The following is a 26,266-nucleotide window of genomic DNA, read 5'->3' on the forward strand; positions in this document are numbered from 1 at the left end:
ACGCAGTCTACAATTATGAAAAAAATCGTCCGTCTTACTGATATTTTTAGTGGGTGTGTTTTTAGATTTGGTTTGGCTTTTGACATATTACATTTCTTTTCTGATCTTATTGTCAAAATTGCATAAGAAGATCAGCTTAGCAATTATTTGCTGATCATTGTAAACAAAAACGTCTTAAGTTTTATTAATAGATAGTTTGCCAGAAAAGAGTTACCTACAAGGCATGGTGTTCCACAGGGTATACTTAGAGCTAAAAAAAAGTTTATTATTGGTATCAAAATGTTTATTTTTAATACCCAATTTTTATAGGTAACATTTATTGGATCTTAAATACGTGATATGCAACATATATGATGAGATTATTAATTAAACAAGAATCGATGAAGCGCATCAACCGCAAATCAATTAGATTTGTACTTGATTGCAATCAATTTCATGCCTGACCACTCAGCGATACACGAAATGCAGGTAACGCTGTATAGATAGGTATCTAGGCTCAATCAATATATTAATACATAGATATGTATATACTGTAGACTTTGTAAATATAAACACAAAATAAACACGTAATCTCAGTAGGCATGAACGTGGGTTCTCTTGCTTAAGATTCTCGTAGTCTATTGACTATTCCAACTTGACTCATAATCATTAAAGATGAATGTTTGTTTTATTCGTATTCAACTCATAAGTTCACGCTTCGTTTATCTGATTAGGTCGTAACGTTGGTTATTGTAGGCAGCTGTGCAAAGTTATCTGACAGAAAAAAAAAACTAGATATATCAACGAATTTTTTACATTATACAAGTTAGAGATATATATACAATTTCTGTGTTGTATGCAAATCAAATGAAAAATTTCATAATTCGTTTGAGTAGTTAAGCAATGAGAGCATAATAAACTCACTTTTGCATTTATAAGGTTAGTTAGGATAACGGTAATGGTTTGGGATCATTGAATGCAATACTTTTTGTTAACCGGGTTCAATGAACTCAGTTGTCGACAGATACTCCTCGCCAGCATTATCATGCAAATTTAGTTCACACCAACATGATTGATAGGTAACTCTACTTGTTACAATTCCAATCAACAGTAATAATCATGAAATGGGATCTACAGATGTTCTTAAATATAATATTTCTAAGTCATCATCACGTGATTTGGCGTTTTGTTTCTAGTTTTAACCTTTAATAAAAGTAATTACTTCGAAATATATGAAAGTATATTTATTACATTTTCCAGGAACCCGTCATTCCGTTGCTACGTGAAAAAAGCCAACACACTTATTAGTAGGGATTAATTTCGCGTGTTTATTATCCTGATATAAAAATTAGAAAGCCAATTAGTAAGAATCATAAAATTAAAAAAAAAAACAACATGAATGTTTTAACTAAACAATACATTTCTACATCAATCTGTATTTCATGAGCCCTCGTTCTACAATATAAGTTATCATACTTTTTTAACGAGACCCGTTTGTCAACTCCCAAAAAAGTAATATAATTACATATACGTACTTACGTGTTCTATAAGAAATGATACTTTGAACGGGTCGATTGGGTTATTTGAAGATTGAGTGCAACGTCCTCTGTTAAAAAGTCGTCTGCATTACGGAACGAAATCTCTTCCAAATTACATGACTCTTTGTATTATAATATGCCGTTGCTCTGGTTCCGTACTTTCCAAGGCTGCAGATTCCGATGCGTTCATCTAGGTATGTTGATGGCCATAGATGGAGCCATTAATGTTGTTGGATTTTTTCTGTCAGTAATATCTCATTAACAGTTTGCCTCTATTCCGTTTTACGTCTGAACTCTCTTCGGTCGTATCGGACAATCGGATTCTAAATCGTATGAGGCCCAACTGAATTCAAGAGTGAGGGTTTAGAGATTGCTCGTGGGTGCCCGCCCCACTATAGTATTTACTGTGCAATTTGCTTATAGCATTTATTCCTTGAGAATTTCCTGTAGCTAAATTGAAGAGTACATCATCATCATCGTATCTTATAGTTAAGGTTTTGCTTTAATGGTATGGACGTGGCCTTTTATGTGTAGGTTTTATGAAGATGATATGTGTAATTATTTTGGCAATTGTTTGACTTGATAAAAATGAAGATAATCAACTCTCAACTATTGATGATTTAAGTTAATTAAAATACATTTTAAATGTCAATATTTATATAATACTGTTTTTCATTCAATCGTACAAAAGTTTCACAGATTTATTTTAAAAAGAATTCCTCATTTTCCGTCCTCTGTGATAAGGTCGTTATCGAAATGCAACGGTTCGAAACGGGTCGTTGGTGCCCTAGAGGAAATTACATTGTGTCGTCGTGTGAAGTATCCTACATTTTGATAGTCCTGGTTTCAACATTTTTCAATATTTTTTTTTTGTTTTAAAATACGTTAACAGAAACTTTAGACAAGAAAAGGAGTTCAATTCAAACGCAAACGAAGTCGCGGCCACAGATAGCTTATAAATATATTCGTATTAATGTAAATTTGAAACTATAGGTTTATACAGTAACTATTTTTAATTTTTAGTATTTTAAACTTAATTACAACTAAGTATATGTATATGCTTCAAAGTAATTCAAAAGTGAACCAATCAGTGATTCAATTTATGGAACTGGTCAATTAAAAATTCATCCGCCAAGCGCTCGGAATGTTCACCAATTGGGACGAATTTCAATCAATCTATTAAAAGATAGTCTGACCTGGATGGAAACCTTTTATAGCCATCTTCATAATAGAAACTTGTAACCAATCGATCTGACTCGTAGCTGAAATTGGCCGTATTCAATTCCTGCGACTGTAAGGCAACATCTCTGGTAAGTTAAGAACATAAAATATAATTAGCAATGTAATAAGCTTTTATGATATTTTGGTTCTGGGGATAACTCTCAACGGACTCTCTAATCCTTTATTGTGATAATCTGATGGGTAAGCAAATTCAACACGACCGGCAAGAGTTCAAGCGGTTTACTTTCATAGTCACTGGAATTGAAACACTGCTCACTTTCAGGCTCTAACCCGAAAAACTAAATAACTATGGACCTCAGAATCTGCAGTATTAAAAGCTAGCCACTTGAACAACAATCATTTCGCAGTTAAGCATTAAAATAACAATAAATATGATATCGAAACTTGTATATACCAAAACAAAAAAATATATAAATCAGGTTTTTAATTCAGTGAATTATTAAGAAACACCAGTCGTAGCGCACATACGGGATGACACTTTACTTACCAAGTAGAAAGTATATGAATCTTAACAGTTAAGAACGCAAACCAAAGATGACTGAATTGATGTGTTTATACAATTTATCATGCTCGTCGGTGAAGGAAAACATCAAAAGTCTTCCACGTGTGTTAGAGCAGCATAGTGGAATATGCTCCAAACCTTCTCTTCAAAACGCGATGGGGTCGTAGATCAGCAGTAGGAAATTAAAGGTTGTCACTTTGTTAGTTTTACAAAGTCGCTATGTTAGATTTATTAATTTATTTATGAATCCATCATTTGTAGCTGAATTGTTTTTGGTATGTTTTCAGAAAAGTAATACATTATTGTTAGCAATGTGAGTAATTAAATTATAATGAATACATATCCCGTGACAACATAATTGGACAGCGTAAAAACATGTTTACGTTTAATATGAGCGTTAATGTTTTTAATTTAAATCGTGCATCACAAAAACTTCATGTTTTTATAAATAAGGCCTTAAATCAATTATGATTCATGATTTGTCGTAGTACATTTTAAGCATGTTATGAATAAGCCCTATTCATCAACAAGCGTAGAAGTATAATAAAGTATCTTCTATGGGATTATCTAAATTTCCATAACGTAAATATGACAATACGCCATGGAGATAATGGCCATACGTGAAAAGGAGCTATACTAAGTATAACCAGTACTCATACCTAATTATTAATCAGAATCCTACAATACAAACCGTTTAGGAATTTTGCTTTTTATCGCGAATATTAAGAGCTTTTATACCGGATTAGAACAGAAACACTTCATAAACGAGATTGCCTTCCTTAGAATGTATTGATACAAAAAAATAACCGAATAAATATTTATGCAATTATAAAGTTGAAGTCCTTGATTATAGAAATTTTTTTTTTATTTATGACAATTAATTATAATTTATTTATTTTCTCAAAATTACCTACCAACATTGAAATGCAACGCACAAATTGGCATACCACACCGAGCGCTCACAAAGGGAGGTCGCGTGCCACACTCGCGTACACATAGCTACTTTTTAAACTGTCTCTCGGTACAGATATAACGCGGCTAAGACGTTTTGATCTGAAGTATTTACGGTAATTATTTTAACTTATATATTTTTTTCTAATGTCAATACATTTGAAGCGATTTAAAAATAAGATTTAATTTATTAAATTTATTTTATTTATTTTTCAACTCAGAATTCAGTTGCCATTTATAATGAGACTACCACTGGTAAATTTTAAATAGTTTACGTATCATACAGAAGTTGGATTATGTACAATTGAATTAAAAAATAAATACAGAATAAATAATGCAAGTACGTAGTAAGTCAGTATGCTTAAAACTCTTGATTTTCTAATTACAATCTTTTGTTCTGATAACAAATAGTAATTGAAAAATAGAATCATAATTCAGAAATCGTGAACAATAATGATGGTAACATTAAATAAATATTAGAATGAGTTTGTTACCGTTCGCATTCAAGGAACAAGGCATGAAATACGCATATTACGTCGCTAGGAAAAAAAAATTCAACTAAAAAGTATTTATTATTATTAAATACGGATTTCAACTATCATATTTCAGATTTATCGATCGTCGACATTAACTTAGGTTCCGTAAAGCTGGTCATTGTCAAATTTAAACGTGCTACATTTATGCCGTACTGTTTCATATATTTTAATAACGAAATCCGGCAGCTGCTATTCTGCCTACCATATGGGTATACATATACTCATGACGATTGGGTGAACGGTTTAGATGCAGCGCCATCTAGCGGCGAATTACTACAAACTGGACAATATGAAAATATTATCCATAAAAAATACAATATGTTCTAACTTTCACGGTGGACGGTCAAATAGTGTTTCTTTGCATTATATTCAATCTTAAACAGATATACAAAGGCCTATTTTTATATGTGATTGTTTGGAGGTTATTAAATTACCAAAAAATATATGTCTACGTCAAAATATTATATTCAAAACTTTGTCAGAAACTTGTGACATAATTACGGATAATTCGTTATAATTTATAATTCGTATTGATTTGGCATTTAAAAGAAAGACACATTGTTTAACTAATAATCTATTTAAAAACATTTCTAGTTAAAGCCGTAATCTTAAATCACATGTATTTATTATTTCTATAAAATAAATCGAAAAGATAACAAAATACAACTTACACGAATAGTTGATTTCAATGGAGGTCAAAATATACGTAAATTAGTAATGATATAGTTTGGGTTGTTTGGTAACGAGTACCTTTGAAGGATATCCCCAAGGGCTGTGGTGAGCTTCGTTTCTAATAATCTTTAGTGCTATTGAAAAAGAGTAACATAAATATAACATAAGCAGCCTGTAAATTTCCCACTGCTGGACTAAGGCCTCCACTCCCTTTTGAGAAGGTATGGAGAGGAGGTGTATGGCATATTCCACCACGCTGCTCCAATGCGGGTTGGTGGAATACACATGTGGCAGAATTTCGTTGAAATTAGACACATGCAGGTTTCCTCACGATGTTTTCCTTCACCGACGAGCACGAGATGAATTATAAACACAAATTAAGCACATGAAAATTCAGTGGTGCCTGTCTGGGTTTGAACCCGAAATCATCGGTTAAGATGCACGCGTTCCAACTACTGGGCCGTCTCGGCTCTTGAAAAAAAAAAAAAAGAGTAATGCGAATGAATATTAATAAAATAAATGATAACTTTTGTGTATGTATATTTAATAAATATTAGTTATAAGACCTAGATTTATATATAACATAACAACGGCAGACGGCAATGCAAGCCCCCTATTGTTGTAGATGTCCATGGGCGATGTTAGTATATGTATTTGGTAATCACATAAGTACTATTGTAAAGAAGCGTCAATAAAAGCGTTAAAAGTCGCAGGTTCGATCCTAACCCCTTAGGCTATTGTCATCCCCACTCCCTAGCACAAGCCTAAAGCTTAATTGGTGTGATAATACGAACATGTATTAACGATTCCTTAAATTTCTAATATTCTTTGTAAAAAAAAGAAAGCTCGTAATGGATGAAGTATACATCCGGTACACTTGAAATAGCTTATTAATTCTGTATTAGGCAGTTTTGTGTATATTAAATCATTAGTAGGCGGCACCCGACGTGAAGGCGGAGTGGAGGCATGCGCGGGGGCTGCACGCGGTACTGGACAGTATTTGGATATAGGAGCGTGAATTTCTTCAGTAGCCTAAGTTAATCCCAGCTATCTGCCAGTGAAAGTCCCGTCAAAATCGGTCCAGCCGGTCCATAGATTAGCCGGAGCAAACACACGGACAGGCATAAATTGTAAAACTTGTTATTTTTGTATATGTACCATATGCATTTAGTAAAAAGCGTTTATTTTAATATTACAAACAGACACCCCGATTTTATTATACGTATAGATAAAATAACATTATCACATATACGCATATTAGAAAATATACAAACACCAAAAATTGCTAAAAATGAAACAAAAAAAACCAACTAGCGTTCCGAAATTCGACTACTTTCATTGCAACAGTAAAAGCATTCTCATTTTTCTCACGTAGTTCGTGACTCCGTACGTACTGTTTTGTTCTCTCACCATACACGATATCGATATACCAACATAAGTGTGCATTTTATACTACCGATAGGTAGAACTACTGGGATTGGGAAGACAATTGACTCTTGGAAAGAAATGCTTCGTATAAATTACCACCACCAATAGAGATTGGCGCTGCAAAAAATATTAACCATTCCTTACATCGCAAATGCACCAACCAACCTTGGGATCTAAGATGTTGAAGACCTTGGGATCTCTTGTGCCGGTTAGTTACACTGATTCACTCAGCCTTTAAGCCGGAACACAACAATACTGAGTACTGCTGTTTGGCGGTAGAATATCTGATGAGTGGGTGGTACCTACCCAGACGGGCTTGCACAAAGCCCTACCACCAAGTAAAAACACTTAAAAAAAATTATTTAATGTACAAAAGTTCTTGAAAATGTTTATTTCAATTAAACTATTTCAATTTTAATTATTGATATAGGTATGAGCTAATTGAAGGTGATTATCTTCTGGAACAAGGTGATCCTACAAAATAAATACTAACCAATCTTATACATGCGAAAATGAATATGTTTATTTACTTCTTTGTTAAGCTTGCACGTCTCAAATTCTGCATTATCATGAAATGTTACGTACGCGTACTGTACCCTGTACCCCTGAAAGAAATTTAAAAAGCGTAAACCTGGAAAAAATACACCATATTATCGAAAACAATAATTATTTATTGGTATTTGTAGTTAAATTGTTAATGTCATTCTTACCAAGTTTTTGTGTTTGTTACGAGACTAGCCCTAGCCTCCATACGGAGCTACGTCATAGGATATTATAAATATATACAATTATTATTGTAATTAATTGATCAATAATTTGTACACCTTTAGTTAATATTATTTTATGGGATAACATTTAATACTGGCATGTAACACTATTTCTTATTTTAAAAATGATTGAGCTGTCATAAGGAAAACAATTGGATGATTGTGAGGGATTGTAAAGACATATGGAGAGATTGGAGCATCATTGTAAAAAACATAATTTTATTTTGCCATCCCGAACTACTGAAATTACATGTTACATGGATAATTTTTTTTTGTAAAGCTATATTTTATTTCCTAAAATTGACGTTCAAAGCAAAATAAAAACCTAGCCCAGTTTTGTTATTCGTTTTTAATAGCTGTACGCTAAACGAGTCCGAAAAGTTATTAACTTTTTAAAAAAAAAATAACTGCGGTAACAGGCATTTCTATAGATATGTTTCGTGCTATCGATAAAACAAATCGTTCGCTCAACACCTGACCTATAAACACGAAGCAACCACAACCTTTGCATATTATATTATTGTCGATCGATTTTTTGTCGTGACGGAAGTATTTCAGGGCTTATAAGGCAGGGGTTACACTGTACGACAAACGGTGTTCGGGTTCGGCAAATGATAAACTGCGGAGGATAAAATACTGAACTTTTTATCTATTTGTTTTTATTATACTATTGGTATAAATTGATATTCAATATCATTTTTGCGCTATATTTCGTCCATTAGTCTGGTACATTCAATAAGTGATTCGTTTTGGTAACATTGAAGAGAATTGTCTACTAGGCGTAATTTATAATCATAGCAATCAAAACGATTCATAAGTTTAAGTCTTATTTGAGGTAGAAACTTATGTGAAAAACTTAAATGGTTCGTTACTCTAAAACAACAGATTACTGATAAACAATAACGATTAGTTAAATATAAGAACCGTATATAAGATACTTCACAGTTATTCAAAGAAGTAAATATTTTATTCAGAATAGGGTTTGTTACGTGGGCGGTGTTACAACATATACGCGGCACATTTCTAAAACCTCCGTCGGTCTCTGAACAAATGAAATAACAAATTTAATAAAAGTCCACAGAACCGATTAAAAATAACCAAATAATTTTACTTACTCATTGCAGTTACATTTAAGGCGAAAGTAATTCAGGTCACGTATACACTGCAAATGTAAGGGAGGGTCTTATTAACAATAACTAAAAAGTTCCGGTTATAATAATGTTACGGTAGCGTGTTGCCGTGCTTGAATTTTTCCTTGCGGCTTAATAATTCTGAACAATATTCTACGGTATATGTAGCTGAAACATTATTTCAAATTAGTTTCTATTGTCCTAGATTGAAACAGTGGTCATTGTATCTAATATAATTACCAATAGACGTGGAACAATTCCTATTCGTTTTAAATATAAATAACGTATTACGTACGAGATTAGGTTCGTCCTGGTATCGCCCATTCATCAATTATTCAACCACTAGTCATAAATATTTTATATTGCTGTTTTCAGTAAGTGAGATTGAGCAATTACGGTATAGGCAGAAGGAATACATATCTTCAAATTCAGTGGTCGGTAGCCTATTGATAGTCCATGGATAAAGATAACTTGCCATCATAAAGCCGATATAAAACCTTCGTAAAATATTTATTTCATGCGTACTTTATGTTTGTATGTTTTTTTTACGATCGACGAGTTCATGCTTCGGACACTAATTCGGCTTCGATTGATCGACAGTTTTATAATAATTATTATTTTTTTATTAATTACAGTACTTAAGAGGCCAATGTTCTCATTCCACTTGCAGAACCATATAAATTCCACAAGTTATTCAACACTTCCCCAACAATTTGAAGGGAGCAATCAATAACATAAACTTAGAAATCAAGTTTCATTAAGTAGCAAAGTCTGTCCAAGTTACCGTTGGACAGACTTTGCTTTGTACGAAATTCCGTTAAATTTTGATCGGCTACTATTTTCTCGACATTGCATAAGAGACCTAAAGCCAATACAATCAATATGTATTTTCACTATACACTCTTAGTAATAAAAGTTAGTAAGTTATTAAAAGCCGACCTAATTTAGTACGTTAAATCAATACTGATATATTAAGGTAAAGAGGTTGTTTCTTGTATTTGGACGCGCTATTCTCAGAAGAATCTCGGATTTGAAAAAAAATATATATCAAAACTATTAAAAATGTCTACGACATAATCCGTTTTACACCGAATTCAATAAGTCCCTTAAAATGGCGTTAAAATTAACATAATTTTTGTAAAATTTAGAATTAAAAATAAATAAATCAACAATACAAGCTCAAATAATAAGCTCCTCAATATAAGCGTTTCATGAAATAATAGAAGAACATATTAGCTGTGATAAATATGTTATTTTACAAGCTGAGTTCGTGAGTTGTGGCCGCAGTAAGTGTTGATCCCAGGAGGTTGAGGTATTGAAATTATTCCAAGCTAAGTTTTACTTCGCTGCAGCTTATCCGACTGCGGCAAAACTAATGATGGCATTGCAATATTTTATTTGTCGGAATTCAATAGTTGTTATATTGTTTTTTTTTTATTATTTTATAATTAACTAGCGGACCGGTACGTGCTTCGCTACGTATAAAGTGATATAATACAAAAATGAGTTAGAACATCGATTCATTTCTTGAAAAAATATATTTACTTAATTGCTAGCTATTTAAAAAATTAATTCAAAACATTTGGATAAACAATATTTTTGGTTTTTCCATTTTGAGTGTGAATAAACAAATGGCTGGGGGTACCGACTCTGGAACAGACAACATAAAGTTGGCCGTGTGCAAAACATGATTCTTCCAAATTCACACCACAAACGTGAAGTGTTTGCCCTTGGGCCTTGTTGATGGACATCGCAAATGATAAACGAACAGGATATTGTAATCGTTTGAACTCGAATGGCATATCAGTTTGAATTATAGGGATACGCGGTATCAAACAAACTTCACCTTTAGATTTACCAGTTAAGATCGTAGCTTCGATCAAATTTGGCAATAATTTTTTCACTGTCAATCTGGTGCCATTACACAGTTTTGGTGGATTAATATTTCGCAATAATATAATCAAATAACCAACTTTCAGATTTAAGCAGTTCGGTGGCATACCAGCCGGTTCCAATTAATTTAAAAATTCAACTGGAAAGTTCAATGCCTCATCTTGATTCATAGCACTGTCAATTAATTTATATGTCGTGAATACACCTGGCAGTTTCTCTTGAATTTGAAAATTAATAGCATTGATATGAATGTGTTTTGGTGCTAAAATGGCGCGTTCTCTCAACCAATTATGATTTATATAATTCTGAAGAATATTCGGAAAAACACATTCAATCAATTCATCTATCGATTGCACAATAGTACAAAAAAAGTTAAAAGTTGAAAGCAGCACACATCGCTTCAGTCAAATTAGCACGACGTATTCGTGATTGCCGTGGAAGATTCAGTACAGGCACAGGGTCAGCAGATCTATTTCGTGCACTACGTTCACGCTGCGATGCATTAGCTTATGTGCGTTCATCTGCAGTCTGTGATCGTCTTTGTGATGTCACATAATTTGTATTACGCGTTCGCCGACCTACATTTGCTCGTCTGGCTCGTGGCATTGATCCTTCATCCTTCATACACAAAATAAAAAATGAAATTGAAAACAAATTGCTACATTAATAGTGGTGTATCAGTATTTATACATGTGTGTCTGGACATATACGGGATGAAATATTGGTGGTTATTTTCCCGCAAGATATCGATTCAGTTTCGCGTAAAAATAAAAATACAAAAGGAGTAGGTATTGACTACTAAATCAATTCTTTGCGGGAAAACAACCAACAAAATTTCACCCTGTACCTATATAACTGCATTCGTTGTCAATGTATAAAAACTGTCAATAAAATAATCCATTACAAAATAATAAAATACACAGCAATATGTTTTTTTCAAATTAAGAAACACACATACTTGTAATCACTTCAACAGTTCAAAACTTACCGTTTGTGTAAATATGTTTGACAATTTAATTCAAATAAAGCCTGCTAACTACATGAAACACCGACAGCGCACTAAAAACTGAGTAAAATTTAAAAATTGAAAGTACACGCTACTTTTAAATCGAAAAACGTAAATAAATATTTATATGATTTTAGTTTTTAAATATCTAGCAATTAAGTAATATATTTTTTTAAGAAATTAATCGATGTTGTAACTGATTTTTGTATTATTTCTAATGACAGCTCAATTATTTTTAAAATAAGAAATTGTGTTACATGCCAGTATTTAAAGCTATGCCATGGGTTATTTGGAAATAATAAATTGAATTAAGACGTATTACCTATTGAAACTGGTGGATGAGTGTACTCATTTTTAATTGATACTTACTTTTAATTTACGATTAGTTTTAAGATTAATTTTAGTGTACGATTATTGAATCAATTAATATTATAATACAGTGATTAGACGATATTAAATACGTTTTATTTTGTGAATGTATCCATTTCACGCCCACATAGTCTTCCAATTGTCAACAGCATACAGCGTTTCGGTTTGAAAGACGATTGAATCAGTATAACTACAGGCACAAGGGTTGTTAATAGACAGTTCCAATGTCTACGGGTGTATAACATAAATCAACTCTGCCTATAAATAAAATTAATGTACTTCTATAGATAATTTGCGTATTGTGTGCTAGCATATTGCCGTATAACAACGACAAAACAATACGAAAACTGTACAACTGTAAATGAATTATTACCAATTCAATAACAAACATTTTATAAATTAATTCCAAATGTTTAATGTATTTATTTAAAGTTCAAAACTATTTTCCTGTTAGCTATGAAAACATTAATCTACTGCTACCACTTGAATATGTTAAAATAAATTTGTATGAAAATCACTATTTGCAATTATGATTGCTCTTTTTTTTCTTTTCTGGCGTGTATGTCCACTAGTTGAGCGCAAATTGCAATATATTCTGCCAATCACATACAAAAGAGATGAAATATTATAGACGATAGATATAATTCAAGGAAATGACATTTAAATACATATGTTATAAAAAAATAATACTAAAAGTATGTACCTATAATATCTTTCGTTATCAACACAAAGTTTATTTTTAAAAAAATGTAATGCATTCGTACAAATATAGAAACAGTAAATTCTATGCTGGTGTAGATTTAATTAAATGAGTCCCAGTATTGTATCTAAGCACTCCTTATAATTACTTTGCCTAGATATCATAACTCTGAACCAAAACAAACTCTACCTACCTCTTAGAGTGAACGCTATATAACGTTTAATTCGTAAAACTACACGAGTAAACTTATATGTATATTAAATTCTACATGAAAAGCGTTCTGTATTGTGCATCAACCCTACGGTTTTTTTGGAACCGTTCGCTTGAAAAGCCTGTCCGATAAATTTCTATTCAAGTACGATGTAAACGGCGATGACATACCTACCTTTCTGTACAAGAAATATGCAACGTAGGACCATAGCTTACGTCCGTCTTAAAGTTGTAATCAATCGTGGTGTGAAAGTTCCACGTCAATCAGATTAGAATTATTCAGAAAGTCTTCTAAAAATATCACACAATATCAGCATGTGCAATTCATGTATTTACATAAGGCTTATTTACGATTAGTCAATAGTAGTCTAAGTATATAGTAATCATAATATACAATTTAAACAACGAAATAACCGACTTCAAATTATACTTCAAATTTATATGGGACCAAACGGGATTATCCGAAAAAAATGTTCCAAAACAGCTCATAAATGACGGATTGCTGAGATAACAAGCGTAAGAAAAAATACAACAATTCGGTTTTATGAATTTTCATAACGATTTTCTTTTTTTGAAGTCGGTTAAAAATTAAAAATAAACACTATATATCATGATTTCGTTGAATGGTGGTAGCAATGGTTTCAGTAGTTCCCCGTTAAAATGCTATCTCGATTCATTAGGCGAAAAATTAACCTTCCTGTCTCCTACAGGCAATAAAACCAGGGTCCATAATAACCTAATTAAAAGTACACAAAGGACATGCCGGCTCTGTACTGCATGTCGCTTTTAAATGCAATTAGGTTCCAGTAGGTGTGTGTCAGAGCAATGTGCAGGCGACAGGTAGAACAAACAAACGATATTGAAGTGACGGGTAAATTGATTACCTTCGTAGCGCTACAGCAATTGGGTTAACGTTGTACGAAGCTGTTACTTTATATTGGCGTTAAATTTACATTATTATTTAAAAAAATACAAATTGATTTAAGATTTAAAGATTTTTTTTTTAATCACTTACCACGTTTAAAGTATGCTGGATGCTGATCATTTATAATAATGTTTCAATTTACCATAATAACATGTATCCTAGATTTTCCAAGATCTCGACCAATGAGATCACGGCAATTAAATGTCAAAGTTACTGCTTTGTCGCTACTCTTCTGTTTGGAATTGGCCGTATACTTGTTAAAATATATTTATTTTTGTTGTGATTGTAAACTAAAGAGCCGAGATGGCCCAGTGGTTAGAACGCGTGCATCTTAACCGATGATTTCGGGTTCAAACCCAGGCAGGCACCACTGAATTTTCATGTGCTTAATTTGTGTTTATAATTCATCTCGTGCTCGGCGGTGAAGGAAAACATCGTGAAGAAACCTGCATGTGTCTAATTTCAACGAAATTCTGCCACATGTGTATTCCACCAACCCGCATTGGAGCAGCGTGGTGGAATATGCTCCATACCTTCTCCTCAACGGGAGAGGAGACCTTAGCCCAGCAGTGGGAAATTTACAGGCTGATTATGTTTATGTATGATTATGATTGTAAACTGTGCCAAATCAAACGAATTCAAAATCAAAATTCTTAAGGACACACTCCTAAGTTTTCATAATTGATAAACTACATTACATAGGAAAAACATTTATATACAAGGATATACATTACCATTATATTAACCATATATTTGCTTATACTGTATGTTTTTTAATGTTTTATATGTGCTCAACAAAATATTTAGAGGGTAAATGAGGAGGTTTTTTCTACTGTCTGGTAACACTAATAATAAAAACTGGACAAGTGCAAGATTGATTCTTGCTGTATATCTCGATAACACCAAATTCTAGGTTCAAGTTGTACTGGATTGCAATTTTTATAAGATTTTTAAATAAACTTATCTCTTACCCCAATAGATTCACCGTATCAGGATACTTTAAACGCTTAATATAAGAGAAAAATTAGGCAATCCTGGAAAACAGACTAACAACGAACAGTTTAAAAGAGAATCAAATTACTCTTAGAAATTAAGTTTTACAGAAATATTGCTGGTCATAATTGTAGCTTAGTGTATAATATTTATTGCAATTTTCAACTTAACAAATACTGTTGATGTAAAATATCTACTGGTGAATTTGGGGGGTAAGACTGACTCGTGTCGTGCCGTGATGGCAAATGACAAGATTTTTTCGGACGGTACCTGTACCTGTACACTCTACTCTTGTGTGTGGCGTGGTGTGGGCAATACAAACACATTTCGTTGCTATAAATATGTCTTTAATAATAAGAAAACAATATATTCTCAATGCAACTCTGGTTTTATTTATATAGTAACTACTTCAGATGTAATTTTTAATAACTGAAAAATTATTTACAGTAAAGCCTTAATTATACAAATTAAAATGAAAAATTATTACTGTACAAATAATGATCGCGTTAAATGTGGCTGAAGAATGCTGAAATTGGTTTTATTTAATTATGTATCATTTGAATAATCATCGACTTTGATGTTTTTTGATCTACATATTATATAAAAATGTGAACCTCATTAAAATTAATTAATTTACAAATATAATCTACTTTTGTTCAACGGTAGACAATAAGTAACTTGAATTAAACTATATTTTTTTTATTTATTACCTTACACAAATTGTAGCAGGCATTGTAAGTAAGTATGGTTCGCATAGAAATTATAACAATAATCTCGTTTATTTCAAAGATATCTCATTATGTAAACGGAGATGCTAGCGTGTCAGTCTGCAGCCTCCGGCACACGACCTCGTTCGAGAAGTTTCGAGAGGCTTCGTGAACTCTTGTTAAAATGTTATGAACTTTTATACGAATGCAAGTGTCACCTTTAATTTCGTTTATTTAGTCCGAATAATTGAGAAGACAAAACCAGGTGTTAAGGATACGTGGATCTTAACTGAAAATCACAGGTTCATATCTGAGGTTTCGGGCCTAAAGCCTGACATGTCTGATTAAGTTCTGCCACATGTACACGTGATGGAATATACTATAAATCATCTACAACCATAAAATTGTTCGAAGGAGTTCGTTTCTCAGGGTCAAGACCTCTTTATTGTATATCTTAGATATTTTTCGTTATTGGTATTGTAAAAATTATATCGTTGTGGAGTACAATGAAGAATATCAAAATTATTTTTAACAGGAAAGGAGCTCATTTTCCATTCAATGTTTTTTAAATTATTGGTCACATTTTTAAAGTAGAGGAATATTCCTTTGATTAGATTAATCAATTGACACTAGTACGTACAATATAATTATAATAAAACTGTGCCTAATATTTCGCGTAGTTACAAATATAGTTGAATATTTCAAGAAATGAAAATTTGTGGATTCAAATATGGCTTTCATTCCAATGGAGCTTATTATTTATTTACTTTGTAATATTCGAGTTCCATTAACGCAATGGACGTCTCATTTTATTATTCGCAAAGCAAACGGCAAAATTTGGAATGGGCCTTTTTTAATGAAAAGACAATATTTACAAACGTAGGCTGCCATTTCTAAAGACAACCGCTTTTTTTGTTTGATACTCTCTCTCGTCTATATTATCAAATAATATAATATAATAAATGATCGTATGATTGTTCTAATGATTTTGATAGATTATAGTTTTAGGATGAATATAATCAAAAATCGACAATTTTTTTTCAAATAGACCCTTGTAAGCACTTTTGAATCGTCATTTTACAAGATTTATTTAAATTTAAAATATCTATCAGCTTGGAACGGAGATTCTAACGAGCAAAAAGCAATAAGAGTCCAAGAGTTCCTCTTTATCATCATACGTCATATACAAAGACAAGGATTGCTGTTTACTTTAAAAACTGTTCATACATTTTGATCAATAATTTGTAATAAATTGTAATGGCGATTTTGCGTTATATTTATGAATTTAGCACTAACGACGAGGCGGATATAAACTTAACGCGTGTAGCTTACTAACACAGGTGTGAAAAAAACGAATTGATAAAATTGGTGAATTTCAAATAAATTAAAATGATTGGCGTGTATACGTTGAATTCCCAAAATAAGATACGATTGTGAATGAAATACCAAATGGATTGCATATTCCAATATTAATTACAGTTATTGGTTCTGTTAATAACTTTCATGGAATGTTACTAACTCATACCTATAAAGCAAGTTCAATATCATTTGAGCAATTAACGGTTATTATGGTTTAGGTTTTGTCGATGAAAAAAAGAGCATATTAAAATGTCCTAAAAATTACAAGCACATGTGCTATCATTCTCATCATCCGATGTAACTGCAAATCCTTAACCCATCGTGGGTGTTGCAATGGTAGAAACAACAGTTTTGTTCTTATCAAAATCTACAATAAAGTTTAAGAAATGTTCTTGGTGGTAGAGATTTGTACGAGATCATTTGTATGATATTCTATCACTAAACAGTAATATAATATTATTCTGTAACGGTTTGAATGGTGAATTAGCCAGTGTAACTACTGGCACAAGGTACATAGCATCTTAGCTCTCAAATTGGTGGCGCGCTGGCTATGTAAGGATTGATTAATATGTCTTACAGGGCCAATGTCTATTGGCAGTGGTGCCCACTTTCCATCAGGTGGCCTATTTGCCTACCTATGGAAAAATGAAAACATGTTGGTTTGCAAGCTGGGTTGAAGAAAGTATTTGTGATTAAATAGTATAAATTAAGCATCGATATAATTCAAAAATAAGTCTCCTAGAATAGCACATTGTTAAAACTGGAATTGGTAACATTACAAAGCTGTGTCTTATTTTCATAATAAATTGGTCGACGGACAGAATTAAATATTATTTTAATTTACAAAAAAGAAGACTTGATATTGTCTCCTACCCAAATCTTCAATATTTTTCTCATGCCATGGCTGGAATCAGTTTTGGCAAAATTAAATAAGAAGTTATACGGGATATAATCCAGTACTCTGATCTGAAGTTAAGTCGAAATTGATGTATCTAAAACTATGCCAATGAAAAACGAATAATATAACGACAACGAACAACTGATATACAGATAATAATTAGGTTTAAAAAACTTTAATTTAAAAAAAAATAATTAAATTCATACAACATTTGTAATAAAAAAACTTAAAAATTGTCGTATATAGGAACTCACAAAATAAATAATAATATTGAATGTTATTACATCGGTTATTTAATTTTCCAAAATACATTGTGAGAGCTGAGATTTCAAAGCTTATCCGTTCACTTAGTTAAACGGTCTGCCGTCTACGTAAGTAAACGGGTAAAGTTTGACAGAAGACACTATGAACTAGAACGCCCAATACACACACGAATGGAACGAGTATTAGATCCTGAAAGAAATCGAAAGCTTAATCGACAGAACTGTTGTTAAAACTTATCAAGAACTGTAGAACTATGCTGGATACCACTAGAACTAAAGTTTGTTTGTGAGATGCGTGCTTACAGTACTAACAAACAAGAGATACTAACTTCACACAAGTCTCTTTAATACATAAGTCGGTATTTACATATAGATTCGACATGCATTAAGTACCACTACACAAGCAACTATAATGTTTAAAATAAAATAAAACAGAAGTCACTTTTATAAATCCATTGAGAATAACACAGACTAGAGGCGGGCATTTTCTAAAAACCCAAGCGAGCGACAGTGAAATGAAAAATTCATATCATAGCACGAGAGTTACAGCTGTGTTAGCATAACTTTGTTTTTTTTTATTCATTTTTTTAATATATAATAGGCACGAGATGCTCAGCCCTCGACTACGTCCGTCGTTATCATGTAATGCAAGAATTACATAGAATTCTTTCGTAAGCTAAATTATTCAGACACGGAACAAAGAATTATATTGGTTTTCTTCAAGATTTTATGTACACACATTTCTGTTTGACTATTTCTTGTTATACAATATTATCTGATAGCTTTAAAATGGCAATGCTTACACTAAAAATGTTATATTTTACGAATTTTATTCTGATCGAATTTTATATATCATGATCTTGTACACGGGTTTGTAATGACCGTTCGATTAATGCAAGTATGCAAAGTCACGCGAGGGGCATGGCTTTGCATACTAACATTAATCGAATCGTATTTAAATTAAATATAATTGACTTATACATATAAATAAAATTGTGCAAATGTATGAAATAATTTATGCTCGTGTGTTAACTTCACATAAATAAACAAAGTCGATTAGTTTTTAAGTTATTGTAAATAATTTCAGAAAAAAAAAACTTAAGAATTTTTTGAAATAAAATTCAATCTTTAATCGAATATATAAACAATCTTCCACAGGCGAACAGCGACGATGATCTTCCGCGTTGAAATATGGAGATGAAACGGCATGATAAGCCGGGCAGCTTGTCGCCCGTTAACCCGGCTGTCAAAAAAGACGAGGTAGGCAAGACGTCAAGATCTAGTAGCAGGACGGAAAAGGAGATCAAAGCTGACAAATCACCTAGTGATGATGGTTTGAAGAGAGAGCGGCGACTGTCCAGAGCTAGTGAATGTTCGAGGGACACGCTTGATAGGTATACCACTCTATTCTAATGTAAACTAAAACAAATCAAATCAAAATATACAATATTCAAGTAGGGTTTTACTAGGAAAGCTGTTATTTGAATCGCTATTTTACAAGATTCAATTAAAATTATAAATAAAATAAAAGTTGCCTTTAAAAATTTCGATTTTGTTCTTACGTACTACACTACTAGACTACTACTTATTAGAGGTTTACTGTAAACCCAGCTGCTCTAGTACGAGTTGGTTCCACACGTGGTACAACTTCATCCGATAGATAAACGTTTTTCTTCACTACGATTAGGAGAAAAGTAATAACGAATCAAACACAAGAAAATTCAGTTGTCGGCCTAAAGGATCGCTTTAAAATAAGTATGACCAGTAATAAATAATGTTTAAAAAATATTAAAATCGACGTAAAAAGGGTTTTGACATATATAGGTCGATATTTTCTACTCTCTGGTTTATATCTTATATTTATCAAAACGTAATGATAACTGACTAATACATTGTTAAAGTATAAATATTAACCAATCACAGTAAAGTTACGGAGAGGTAGGTGCTTGTACACTCTTCAATGGAAACAGTTGAGGCTTGCAACGGCCACAATTAAAAATGAATACTCTCATAGAAATAGTTCTGAATAAAAAGCACATTTTAATTGCGCAAGTTTTTCTTTTTTTTTCTAATAGAAAAAAACAAGGTGCACTTTTATTTAGGTTTAATTAATGTTCGAATGACAAAAATAACTTATAAAAAAAATCCGCATACCTTATTATTATAGATGTAATATATAAATGTATATAAATTATAGTAACCATAGATATTTTAAATAGAAATGCATTATTTCATATTTTGAATAATTACTTAAGACAACAAAATTCCACCATCCCTTTTGGCACCCTTAAGGGATGATTTCGTGATAAAAACTAACCTATGTCCTCCTTCAAGACTCAAACTATCTCCATAGCAAATTTCATCTAAATCCGTTCAGCCGTTTAAGCATGAAAAGATAACAGAAGGAGTTACTTTCGCGTTTATAATATTAGTAAAGATGAATTAACATTTTCCTCTATTTGAATAAAGGTATAACATTCTTTAGGTCTTTAGAAAACTGTTAAATCGAGTAATTACGGTAACGAGGCAGCGAACATGTTTTAATTCCCAGCCGGCGAATGATCGATGAGATACAAATTACAAATGTGTCGTTAATCTCAAAAGCAATGACGCGGTTAAAAATATTATGAGGCATTTCACTCAAATTGGCTTCTTCTCAGCTATTATATTTTATTATTTTTCATGCCAATGACCTTTATTTATAGACAAAAATATTCACCTTCCTTTCATTTTTATTATAATTCTGCGAGAATATATACAGCCGGAAATTAAATGTTCATATACAGATATTCTAATATCTGATGAGTGGGCGGTACCTACCCAGACGGTCTGGCACAAAGCCCTACCACCATGTAAATTAGCGATTAGCATAATTTGTTCATATTAACATTATTATTAGCATTGTGTCTTATATATATTGTATCGGACGAACGCTACAGATATTATAATGCGTAGTTTTTATCAAAGTAAGTATACCAAGCTTGCCGATATTTTTACAACAATATTATGTATGCAATAATATAGATTCTAAAAACACGAGTTGTAAAGACAAAATTATAACACAAAGTTTCCGTCTTTGCAAAGTCAATACATCTGTTAAGGGTATTGCATTATACAATAAAAACCCGAAGATTATTGTTAAACATATGTATTTTAGCTATTATAGAAGACCAGTTTAGCCCGCGGCTTAGCCCGCGTATTAGGAAATACGATTGTAGGTTTTAGGTATAATGTAGCCCTTGTCTTTGGGTTAAGCTTCATACCAAAATTCATCAAATTGGGTTGAATGTTTTGGTCGTGAAAGACAGACAGACATAGTTACTTTTGCGTTTATAATATTAGTATAGATATATGTAGATGATGAAAAGATAGTACTAGTTGATTTTAATACAAGATATATAAATGTAATTGTATTTAATTACAATACCAAAGAATTTGTTTAATTGTTGGAAAAAAAACTGTTTAATTTCTTGTCCGTTCTTCATGGTATACATTCCGGTTCCTTAATACTAATCTTAAATTTGTAATATAATAATAATAACATAAGAATAATTAACATGAAGCCCTTAAATAGTTACTACTTACTTAGTTTACAGAGCCAGACTCATAAAAAGAAAACAATCATATCTACTTTATATAATAGTTTAAGCTGTCGTAAAATTAATAGACTTAGATATATTAATTTAATATTCACTAAATTTAGATTTCAGAAACGCCTATATACGACAGAAGATAACTAAGGCAGTTTAATTAACGTCATGCAAGCCGAAGACTAGATTAAACTAAAATCAGAAACGCTGACGCTCTTTTGAAAACATTCCCTCTGAAATTATTGTAGAGGTCGTAAAATAACACTCAGATACGCTGAGCACAATTTTTTTTCACATTCTATTAATGTTTTTACCGTCGAGAATATGCAAGACCAATTTATATGCATATTTTTCCATTAAACACATTTAGTTTTTTTATTTAATAAAGTTCTTGCTGGAAGCGCATTTCGTATCGGCTTCCAAGCTTTTGTATCGTGGAACAACTGAAGCCTAAATAAATTTATATTAGTATATTTAAATAAAATATTTTATACGGCATAAAAAAGTTAACATGTTTCTGTCTCATAATAATTAATATACCTGTTTTTCGAAATATTTTGAAGTAAAACTTTTAATTGATTGTCCTGTTCGGATATCATCAAATCAATATCATTTTTAAAATACATTATTATTAGTTAGAAACTAAAACGAGCTTATGATATTATGAAATAGAAAGCTAGCAAAATAATGTCTAATAGTGTGCGAATATTACAAGATATAAATTTAAAAGATAAAAGCAATCTACTTTTATATTCCTACAAGAAAAGGAAACTTGCCGCGTAAACGAGCACTTTACAGTATTTTTTTCAAATGGCTTCAAGTTACACGGCTTCCACTAGTTTATTATATACAAACATTCTTCGCTGTTTTAAACATTATGTAACCCATTTTATAAACCTCCAGTGGTTTGATTTATAATGTTATATAGTGTATAGGCACTATGTGTAGTATATATAAATATAGTGTATATTAGAATAGAAGTCAAGTTTTTTATTATTATTCTTTTTAAGTGATAATATTAATTGAAAGTAAAAAATAATCCAGTATACTTTACACCTATAAATTTAAGGTTATTTTATTTATATTAAGTTTACGTGCCAAGAACAGCTTAGTGTGCTTGCGCAGGTTTCGCGTGTAAAGGAAATTCATGCTCGAGCCTGCGCGCGGACACTCGAGAAAGTTCGCGTGCTTACGCAAACGCGTTGCGTGTACTACTTTTCTTCTTTTAATGAATACATATTTATTTATAAACTTACGTTGTATTAATGCTACAGTATTATCAACAATTTTTTTTCTTTGTGTTGTTATTATACAGAGCACAAAATTTTATTTATAATACGTTATTCACAACAGTCCTTTTCCACAGACAAGATTCAAAATCATCATCTCTTAGTCCAAAAGTATCACGAAAATACTTCACTAACTGGAAACAAGCATGCGATAAAACAAAAGATAAAACCAAGGAGTTGCTGAAACGGTGGAGGACTTTGCCCGAGGCTGAAGGAGTGGAGGACCAAATGCAGGCGGCAGGGCATAGTGAAGAAGAGAAACATCATGGGTGGAGTGTACACGTCTGGAGTAAGTTCATTACTATTGTTTAAAGTTATTAAAGCGTTTGTCTTCTTAATAATTTCTAAGCCGCTTGTTTGTAGCAATTTACTTTTTCTATTCGAATCTTATAGCTTTCTATTTAATAACGACCAGCATTTAAAATTTCGTGGGATGATGTTATATGTACTTGGTCTTGAGATTAGCACGTTTAAACAAACATACGAACTAACTTCTCAACTTTATAATATTAGATACTATAAATGAAATCAGATCAAAATAAAGTTTTGAATCTTCACAAGATAGCATTGTGTACAAGTTCGAATGGGAAGATACTCAGCAGAAATAAAAATGTACAAGATATCCATTATAAGTACAATTTAACCTGCATGAGAATGAACGAATATTATTTTTTGTCATACGATTTTCTATCTCTAGGTTATTCGTTATAAATCAAGTAGAGTATTGTAATAGAAACAAAACAAATATACTAAATTGAACTATTTATGTTCTTATAAAATATTCTCGATGTTTTTTTTATGTGATATTGATAGGTGGACTGGCAAATGGGCCCTGTGATGGTAAGTGGTGACCACTGCTCGTAGATTGGTACTGTGAGAAATATCAATCATTCCTTATTACCTATGTGCCACTAAACTTGGGAACTACGATGTTATGTTTCTTATACATGTAGTTAAACTGCGTCACTCACTCTTCAAACCGTTATATTAATTTTTTTTTTTTTATATCCGTTGATCCGTTCTGCTTTTTTTATTTAATGACCAGTGAAACGCTCGGGTAACATAACATAACATTTATTATAATTTCAAAAAGTGTTTTTACGTAGGTACTTAATAGACTAATAACCCGTATTTCAAAATTTACAATGTGATAGACGACCTTATTTTTTATTGCTGTCTTATTTTAATAGTACCAAGAGGACGCTTATATGTATTTCCACCATTGTCATGAAGGATGATACATTAAAAAATAATGTACTAACGTAGGCTATAATACACAAAGAACATCGATAGGTGAATTCAAAATAACAAAGTCAATTACATCCGTACATTAAAAACTTTAAAAAGATAAAAGTGTATTTTTTGTTGACATTGCTGACATTGACAAAAGCATTTTAGCAAAATCCAGTCGGCTTAATATAATGAAAATTTTCAAAGATTTTTCAATCATTTTCTGCATTCAAAATAGACAATCTGAGAAAATGAACAACGAAACAAAACAAAAGGAAGCCGTTAAGAAAAATCAACCAAATAATCCCAAGGTAAAGAAAGAAGTGAAAAGTCGCGAGAATATAAAAATAAATACCAGAAAAAGTAATTTAAAAGAAATAGGCTACTATACTTTCAAAAACATGATGACTAGGAACGTCAAATCCCAGATAACCGAAAGCAGAAAAATAGTTATTAAAAGAAAGAAAACAGGCAAAGGAAAAAAACAAATCAAGCATTGATCATTCAATCGACCTTCATTATACTAAAGAATTATGATTATCTTTATAAAAATCAAAGAATGAACAGTTCATTATGGTACCGCCGGATAGAGATATAAATCCTTCCTCGAATGGGCTATTAAAAGGAACTTCAGACAGAACATTACTTCTTTTTATTTTAACACTTGAAAAGTTGTATTTTCCTAAATTATCGCAATATACTTGCTTGTTTAATTATATATGTAATTAAAAATCATTTATAATACGAGCAAAATTGTTGTAAAATGAGGAATGTTTTGCAATGGAATGTGCAAATACTTACATTTGGATAATGCTTTTGTGAAATATGACACAATTCAACGACTGCAGTTTATACAGGAGCGGTGTTTTATTCTTTGTACTTTCTCGAGTCACAGTGAATAAAGAAATATTCGAATGGATGTAACGTTTGATTTGTCTTTACTCGTGAAATATTTATCTTACAAATGCATCGTATAAGTTATTCTTCTTCTTCGTCTTTCAGTGATTTAGAAATAACAATTGAAGGAATTATTTTAGATTTGGAATTTGTTAAGCGAGCACATAAATTGTCTTCAAAACTTAGTAATTATTTCTAAAAAATATTTATTTCTAAATATATTCCAAATCATAAATATAATAAACCATTCGATGCTTACGTTCCTTAATTTATGACGACGAAGCGTACATCAAATACGATTTAAAAGTACTCGTGGGAAACTTTATTGAAAACCCCTGTCCATATGGCCGAATTTATGGAGTATTCATTTAATGGCCTCGAATAATAGCTACCGCAATATATACGTCACATTTTTCTGGTGAACTAAATAAAGTTAACGGCCAAAGGCAGACTTTAACGTGACATAAATATAATCAAATTCAAACTACCTTATTTACAAAAAAATATTTATATAGTATCTATATTAAGATTCATAGATTTGATATTGTTTGACAGATGACTATGAACGTTGGCTTATTACTGTTTATTTTTTAGAAACACGGCAGGCCAAATTCGGCCATGTCTGGCTACTAAAATATACTAAAAAATGTTATCGAATATAAATCAAATCAAAATATACTTTATTCGAGTAGGCTTTTACAAACCCTTTTGAATCGTCATTTAACAAACTATATTAAGTGAAGCTACCACCGGTTTGGAATGTAGATTCTAACGATAAGAACCGGCAAGAAACGCAGTAGTTACTCTTTTTCGACATCTAAAAATACAGTCATGTTAGTTAAATACAATTATATATGTATGTAATATATCCTGCCTGGAAGTCAACAAGCATTAACTCCACCTCTATCCTACCTAATCGGTAAACTAAAGTAATTTAACATTTTTTAAATAGTAGCAGTAAATCCCCATTATCAGGAATTACTATAATAATATTCCTATTTACCCCTCCATTTAAGCTTAAAACTTGTGTTAGGAGTGGGGATGACAATAGCCCAAGAGGTCAAGATCGATCCTGCGACTATTCCTTCGCTAGTCGGCACATAAGCTCTTATACTATTGACGCTTAAATATTGGCTAATTATTTTCAATAACTTACACTACAGAAAGAGATAAAAATAGATACCGATTCCAA

At 31.7% G+C, this 26,266-nt stretch overlaps 1 protein-coding gene across 1 annotated transcript in view; it reads left to right on the forward strand.

The window, feature by feature from the left end:
* The window catches only part of LOC113401754 (uncharacterized), a 96,939-nt gene that overhangs the window by 59,176 nt on the left and 11,497 nt on the right, over positions 1-26,266 (forward strand). Inside the window, exons 2-3 of the mRNA XM_026641767.2 lie at positions 19,227-19,462; positions 23,025-23,236. Of these exons, the coding sequence (XP_026497552.2) occupies positions 19,260-19,462; positions 23,025-23,236 (415 nt within the window). The 5' untranslated portion in view covers positions 19,227-19,259. The remainder of the gene's footprint in view (positions 1-19,226; positions 19,463-23,024; positions 23,237-26,266) is intronic.

The sequence above is a fragment of the Vanessa tameamea genome, chromosome 20, assembly GCF_037043105.1.
Source record: "Vanessa tameamea isolate UH-Manoa-2023 chromosome 20, ilVanTame1 primary haplotype, whole genome shotgun sequence".
In the NCBI taxonomy this organism is placed as follows: domain Eukaryota; kingdom Metazoa; phylum Arthropoda; class Insecta; order Lepidoptera; family Nymphalidae; genus Vanessa; species Vanessa tameamea.